Source organism: Musca vetustissima, unplaced genomic scaffold (assembly GCF_032173495.1).
Source record: "Musca vetustissima isolate MV318-11 ecotype Yass unplaced genomic scaffold, APGP_CSIRO_Mvet_v1 utg22094, whole genome shotgun sequence".
NCBI classification, from domain to species: Eukaryota; Metazoa; Arthropoda; class Insecta; order Diptera; family Muscidae; genus Musca; species Musca vetustissima.
Genome location: NW_026878676.1, coordinates 154,696 through 163,151, shown reverse-complemented (window position 1 = coordinate 163,151; position 8,456 = coordinate 154,696). Strand labels below are relative to the sequence as shown.

Sequence of the window (8,456 nt, the reverse complement as noted above, 5' to 3'; positions counted from 1 at the left end):
TTTCAACATATCTCCAGGATATATCCCAAATATTTAAATTCCTATCCCATTTTTGGAATTCTTTTTTGTAGAACTGGGTCCAATGGGACCCATATTAGACAGTTATATATACCTCTGGAAATGTACACACACAATTCCAAAAATTTTTCTAAATTTAAATCGAGTTCGGAGATAGGGAACATCGGTCCACTCCTATGACTTTCCATACGAAATGTTTCACCCATAACTACCCATGCCCATACTCAATATACTCCACCACCCCAAACACCTACCCTTCCAGCCGTGGAACAGCGTAGGTTTCAAAAGATGTTGGGTATTTCGGCAGACCCTTCCAGGAATCATAATTTGCAGGATAACATCCGAGTAAGTCCTTCAGCTTCTGCCACCCTTTCAAATATGTCATCTTCCTCGGATCTTACTTCTCGACCCGATAAAGTACTCCATATAATGACTAATTGGAAAATGAAATTCTGTGGCAGCTCTAGCGGTTTGTCGGTCGAAAACTTTATATGTCGAGTCGAGACGTTGATCGCACAAACGTTGCAGGGAAATTATGATATCTTATGCCGGAATGCTAGTATTCTATTCGATGGTAATGCTGCAGACTGGTTCTGGCGATACCATCGATCCGTCAAAAATTTATCTTGGAATGATTTGTGCAATGGCCTCAATATGAAGATTGTCGTACTGACGTAGACCTTCGGTAGTTGATAAGAGACAGAAAGCAGCGAAATGGGTAGAGTTTCGATGCGTTTTATGATTCAGTTGTAGAGCTGACAGACCGTCTTAAGGAACCTCTTGCTGATGAAAACCGGGTTGAAATTCTCATTCGAAATTTGTTGCCAGAGATTTAGCATGAAATCCTGAATCTCAAGATTTCATCCCTTCAAGATCTAAGGGACATATGCAGGAAACGGGAATTATTTTTACCGGATATTCGTCATAGGCATGGTTCTTTTGTCTCTAAACCGATGTTTTCCAAACGTGTTTCTGAGGTTACGGAGGTATTTACTCAGGAGAATGATGGTGCGTCCATACTTGATGGTGAAGGTATTTGTGCATTTGGACTTATCTGCTGGAACTGCCGAAAGTAGGGGCACCGGTACCAGGACTGTTTGTTCGAAAGAACCGTATTTTGTTATGGATGAGGAACTCCAGAGGCGAATAAGCCTAAATGTAGAAAATGCAACTCAAAAAACGAGAAAGTAGGTGCACAGAAGAGTGCACCGATTCAGGAGAAAACCCAGGAGTTGGACCTGGCATAACATTATTAAGAAAACCTATTGCTAAAAATTCTGGATGTGAAGGTCGATTAGAAGATACTGATATAAATAAACATGCCTCCAATAGATTCATAATAAAACCACTACACATTCGTGTACAAGAGCACAACATGGCCAGAGAAAGGATATTTGGGAAGGAGAGTAGAACTTCAAGGTCTGCGAGGCGGATGAGTTCTTTTTGGAAAAATGTGCGTAACATGCATAAACAGTTCGTATGTTCTATATTCAATAGAATTTCAGTTTTGATCAGAAACACACATATAAGACCAAGCGAAAGAAGTATACGACTTGACGCTTTGGTCTTGCAGAACCTAATATTCCTAACAATCCTATATAAAAAAAATGGTGAATCCTGTCGGAAATTGGCAGACCAATATATTTGTAGTAACTATTGGTTTAAAGTAATAGTAGAACACCCTTAAAAAAGCTCCATCAGCAGAGTTGAAGGTTTACGAAATCACTGACTATTTTTTAGACATCTGCAAACAAAAGTAGCATTAATTAATCCTGGAAACAGTATCTGAATGGTTTAATGTTAATACCTGCCATTTGGCCTACCTCACAGTGGCTGAGCCACAGTTGGAATAACGCCCAATGACATATTTGGAATTTGACCCGCGAACGCTATCTTGCACATGTCCCCACGCGTCTACGGTAAAACAGAACTGATAGGAGGACGTGTTTTCGCTATAGCATTCCCTAAGCCATGCCACCATAATCCTCTCCAGCACTTTTCCAAGTGAGGATCACTCCTCTCCCCAATCAGACAACACAACAACTCGGGCACACATCCAATCACGCGGGAAGCATCCTTAGCAAATGCAGCTAGAGAAAACGGACTCTATATACACCGTCATGACCTTCCAGATGACTTTCTAGCCCAGCAAAAACTGTCCACAACTTCTATACTATCTAAATCCATTGGCTCCCTCATTTCATCAATAACTGGAGAAAATTACGGAGTCTCCGAATCCAGAAGAATGTTCTCCTCCACCCCGAAGTGGTTGTCGCAATGCTGCTACGCAACCCCTGTAGGTCAACCCGACGCTTGGAACCACCATATACTATACCACATGAATACTCTCCATTGTCCCATACTAATCTTCGTTACTCCTAGAAGCTCGTCTTTGTACGTTCTACGAGCAGCAAGGAATTCGGATTTTCGCTGTTCTAAATCTTCCGCATGGACTCGCCTGGCTCTTTGGACGTACCGCATAATACGTCTAACTTTCCGCCGTATTGTACTTAGCTCGCGGGTCCACCATATGACCTTATTTGGCTCAGCCTGACGGCGCCGGTCAAGGAGTGCGTTATTGACATTGCTCATCCATTCATTCAACCTGCTAACCTGGTCATTTATGGTCAGTGCACTAAAGTTCTCTGGTGACAAAGCCAATTGCCTTCCTTCCAACCCCTGAAACCCTCATAACCCTGCCTACGTCCTCTCGAAGTGGTGACAATATCATGAGATTATGGCCACTTCACACACAATATAATTTCTTACGCACAGCGATTCTGATCAGCCAAATCCAAATTTCGATGGAATATTTGGTTTCAGATTATGATTATTTACCATCCCATTTAAAAATCCTTGTGGGATTACAGTTTTGATTTCTATGACCCGAAAGGGCATACTCGTCAGCTATTATATTCTAAAAAGCGTACATGCCAACACTTTCCCTTAAACCCCTATGAAATAAAAATCATCAGGCATTTCGATTACTATAGTCATGGTATCAAAACTGTATTCTATGTATATATTAAATTTAATCTACTACAAAAATAAGCAAAACACAAATCTTAAACGAACTTATTTGTCATTGTATAAAAAAGTAATACTATTCATTATTATACTAACAGAAAACTTAACCGTAAGCAAAAAAAAAATCGTTTGGAAGGGGCGAAATACTAAAATTAAAAAATTATATATATTTACAACAATATTGAAATGCTTATATTAATTTACGGTTTTGATTCATGTTTTCCATTTCATCGGGCAGCCATAAATCGGTCAATCAATCAATTTGTCCCTTATGGGTAACATAGGAATCGTACAGCGACGATTGTTTCTTTCTCTGTTTCAAACGAGAACAGGCAATCATAAGGGAAGCTGATAAAATGCACAGCATAACCGAAAATGTTGCTGTCATGGCTGAGAAGGTACTCGTTTTGAGACACGTTTGATTGCTGTTCGCCTCAAAACGTCTAGCACTGCTGCTGCTGTAAAGACCATCGTCGTCGGCTTCACCTTCTTGTAGGACACGTAACGATTGAAATAGATTAACATTTTCCGATAGAGAGGTTTCTGGTTTTTCCGTGGCATCCATTAGAAGGTCATTGGGAATTTGATCGGTTACAGAGGTCTCAAGTGTTATATTGGAGACATCACGTTTGGTGACGGCTTTCAAATTACGCCAGTGGCAGGGTTGGCTCTAAAATAAAAAAAATAGTTTTTAAAATTTCATTAAAATCTGTGGGTTTTGGAATTCTTACCGGACACCGGCCATGACACATTCGGACATCACACTCAATATACAAAGCTGGTGAACCCGTGAAACGGAATGTTTTCATATAGGCATAAACCTGGGTTTCAAAAACTCCCGAATCCGACCAAGAACCACGAAAGCGTGATATGAGTTTATCATCTACCGGGCAGCCATATTGATCGATCAGTTGTATTCGTTTATTGGCACCGTTATGGGCAAAACAATCATTGACCACAATATCAAAACCATCTGGAAAACAATCATAGAAAATTTTTAATAAAATCATATATTTTATTAATTAAAAGCAGAAAATTTGTATCACCATATTTGCTTCTCATATAAATAATCAATGTCAATGGATCTCCAACACGAACAGGACCCGTTACCCTTGGACCACCAATGCCATAGCCATTCTGTATTTCCATATAACATTCCGGGGGACTCAGTGTAAAGACGACAGGATTTCCGGTAGCCACCCTACGTTGTGAATCAAAATCATTTAAATTTCTATATGTAAATTTACGATATCTAATCCCAAGCATGCACATGCAAATTCAACTATTCAACTCACTCCACATCCAAAAAGGGAAAGGTCACCGTTTTCCAAAAATCATAGCCATACTCGCAGGTCACTTTGAAATGTTCATCGTATTCCTCTTCGATTAGGGGATTGTATTGTACGGTCACGGTATTCCACATGAAGTTCTGTAAATGAAAATAATGCATACATTTGTTTGAGATCCGTGAAAAATCTGGCTTAAAAAAAATTAACTTACAGTTGGATTTTTCCGATTATCATCGTGTAGGGCATTCTTCCCCAGTGTACCACAACGATTCAATTGTATATAGAATTCATAGTAATCTCTACCCGAGCCATTGATGTACATACAATCTGGATCGTAGGCATAGCCAGCCGAATAAACCAAACCACTGAAGGATCCATTAAATCCAATACGAATTTTCATATAGTCATCTTGACATTCGGCTTCAATATCTGTAACAAAAATTAGACATCTTATAAATATAGGAAATGAATATGTATAGAGATTTTGTCGATTTGTCTGAAACTATACGAGTAAATGTCAGAAATTATTCTTAAACCAGTGAGCGAAGCTGTATAGTCGGACGGGGCCGACCATACGATACCCTACACAACTTCCACGGAACTCTAACTTTCTACGGATGTTTATTCTGAGTCTGGGCAATAGTTTGAGTCTGGGCAATAGTTTGCGAACCCTATTGCCCGATTAGAGGTCAACAGCAACTCTTCCTACACAGACATATATTCCGAATATTACTAATATTCTGTACAGCCCCTCTAATTACATGTCCAGATTCCCTTCACCGTGGGCTATGTTGTGATGTTCGGCTTATATTTGTGGCCTATATATCGACTCGAAAAACACACAACAAAATAACTTTTCGGTCCACTTTATCCCAAAATTATTATCTAATCATAACCGAAAATTATAGGCGTTGTCTTTGACCATACCTGGACCCTCGTGGAAAATTTCAAACCGATCAGCGCTATATTTTCGCCTTCCAGTGGAATTTGGTTATTAAATAATATCTCAGTACGTAAGCACCTGTAAGCACATGCAAAATTTCGTGAAGATTGGTCCATAACTGTGGCCGTATCGTGTTTACAAATTATAATGGACAGACGGACGGACGGACATACATGTCTAGATCGACTCAGCTAGTCGAGATATGACGATCGGTATACTTAAAGGTGGGTCTAGGACCAATATTTCGCGGCGTTACAAACTCTTGGGGCTGCACAAAGCTATAATACCCTAACAACATAGTTGTGAAGGGTATACAAATCCACGCGAATGGTTCATCAGAAATTATTCATAAAAAAACCACGCCGACGGTTCATCAGAAATTATGCTTAAAAAATGCACGCCGATGGTCCATCAGAAATTATTCTTAAAAAAATCCATGCCTATGGTTCTTTATATAGGATTCACCACAACATTTGTATGAACAACACTCGCGAAGTCTAGACAATGAGTTTAGGACCAACAAAAAAATATCGAAATAGGAGCGGATGTCTATGTCAAAGCATAGATCAATATTGAAAACTAGTATATGCCCGCTACTTCGTTAGCGAATAAATATTTAATTTGTTTTCACCAAGAACTGCATGTGTCCGAAGTTCTAATCAACACTCACACCAATATTGTCCATAATAACAATTATAGAATCTCCAAAACTACCTACTCTTGTAGTACTTATTTCCAAAATTAATTCCAAATTGCATGATTCGAGCTCCAAATCTTAATTTTACCAAATTTAGTACCATTTATAATTGTACCAAATTTAGTACCATTTAAAACACATTAGTACGAATTTCCAAAACATCCTACATAACTCAAATCTACACACCAACAGTGATCATAACATTGAATATCAGGATTCCAGGTCTATTGGTTCGCCCAAATCCGCATTTGCTACAATTTAGTACCTATTAGTACGAATTTCCAAAACTTACTAAATAACCCAATCCCAACAGTGTGCCTAACATTAAATTTCAAGATTCCAGCTCTGTTGGTTCACACAAATCCACATTTGATACCATTTAGTACACATTAGTACGAATTTCCAAAACTACCAATATATCTCAAATATACACCCCAATATTGATCCTAACTCCAATATCAAGATTCCAGGTGTATTGGTTCACTTAAATACACATTTAGTACGTATTAGTACAAATATCCAAAACTTCCTACATCGGTTCACCCAAAATTTAATTCGAACCAATATTAGTACACATTAGTACGAATTTCCAATACTTCCCACATAGCTGAAATCTACATCCCAACAGTGATCCTAACTCCAAATTCTAGCTCTATCGGTTCACAAATCCAAATTTGGTACCATTTACTACAAATTTTCAAAATTTCTTACATCAGTTCACCCAAAATTTGATTAGTACCAAATTTAGTATACATTACTAGGAATTTTCAAAACTTCCTACATAACTCAATTCTATTAAATTTCAGGATTTTTCAGATAAGTAAAAAATTTCCAAAGACTACATACATATCCCAATTCTATACTTCGACAGTAATGTACATTTCAAATTTCAGGATTCCAACTCCATCCGTTTCTCCAAATTCAAAGGGTACCAACTTTAGTACAGTTTAGTACTTTTCGTATACATATATAGACGCTTCCGAATCCACCTCCTTATATCGACCCAACTTCTCAACATTGACACATTTAACATTTCAAGATTTTAGCTCTATCCATTCACATGCTACGAAACTGTACCAGATTTGGTACATTTTAGGACTTTACGGATACTTATAGTTCGAATGTTTAAAAATGCCACATCTATTCTACACTTCATCAATGGCCTTCATTTCAAATTTAAGAGTTCTAGCTGTACCGCTTCGTCAAATACAAATGGTACCATATTTAGTACTTTTTAGTACAATTCGTGCTGTTCTAGTACAAATTTCCAAAAACCCAGCCTTATCTGACATCATTGGACGTTAATGAAACGTTAAGTTTGTCAATCACCTTACACTTTTATTAGTATAGTTAGATTGCTAATATTTATAACATCCGAGCATATACATATACATGCAAATCTCGTACTACTTACGTTTCACCCTTGTATTATTGTAACCGAAATGTTTATCATAATCACGTTCCCAGTATTCGGCATGATATTTCTCAGGTTCATAGGGTGGGCCAGCATGGTAGGCAGCACTGCCCGTTGAGGTGGGTGAACCCGAACCGGTACTGTCATAATCTCCAGCCGATGGTGGTAAATGAGGACGACCTATGCGATAGGGTATGTGACCTGAAGACTGGGGTAAATGATCCGCCTTCAAGAAAAAGCAGAAGAATATTAATTAAATAAAATCGAAACAAAACCAAACTTATATTTGCTCTCTCTCACCACTTCTGCCTGTAGTTTTGAAGATCTTTCCGTTTCCAAAGTACGATTTCGTATCTCCTTTAGTGGTTTCCTTTGTTTTAATTCCGCTGTTTGTCCTGAACGTTTGGTTTGTTTGGTGGATGGAGTGGTGGGTTGTGTTATATAGGATTTGGAGGGTAATACCACCAAATTAATGTCATCATTGGCTGATACCAAAGCTTCATGATGTTGTTTTTGTTGTAATTGTTGCTGCTGCTGTTGGTGTTGTTGTTGTTGCTGCTTTTGTCCAATTGAAGATGCCGTGGCTGATGTCTGCCGTAATAATTTTGTTTTGGGATTGCGTGATGTTGGCTTGCTAATTGGTGTATATGTTGTAGTTAAATCTATGCTTGTAGATACCGCTTCTGTTGGCTGGATTTCGATGAGATACAAAACCAGAATCAGCTACAAAGGAAATGACAAAAAAATAGCAATGACATTAACAAGATTGTGATGCAACATCAAGAAGTATTATTCTATTTATAGAAATGGTTATTATTTAAGATTAAGTAACATCATCTTAGCGTCTTGTTGTTGTTGCGTATTTCACACAACGGTTTCTGTATGTGTTTTTTTCATTTTTTTGTTTTAATGTGCCATAATAGTTCCGCATGGGCCACACATTCAATGCATTCCCCTCAGGAAAATCAAGTCTTTTTCTCCTCTTTTGATGAAGTCATTATCAAACTGTTGCTTAAGTCTGCCTATCCAGTCGACTGCAGTCAACTTGTAATCCAATTGTGAAGACAA

The 8,456-nt window shown here is 38.2% G+C and overlaps 1 protein-coding gene across 1 annotated transcript; it reads right to left on the bottom strand.

The window, feature by feature from the left end:
* Positions 1-3,291: 3,291 nt before the first annotated feature.
* On the bottom strand, positions 3,292-7,910 carry LOC133323456 (uncharacterized; the record flags this gene model as incomplete). Its single annotated transcript, XM_061532380.1, has 7 exons — positions 3,292-3,715; positions 3,777-4,018; positions 4,092-4,246; positions 4,341-4,474; positions 4,546-4,763; positions 7,389-7,614; positions 7,692-7,910. Coding segments are annotated over 7 exons (1,611 nt in total), but the record flags the coding sequence as incomplete, so codon positions are not given.
* Between the last annotated feature and the right edge of the window lie 546 nt (positions 7,911-8,456).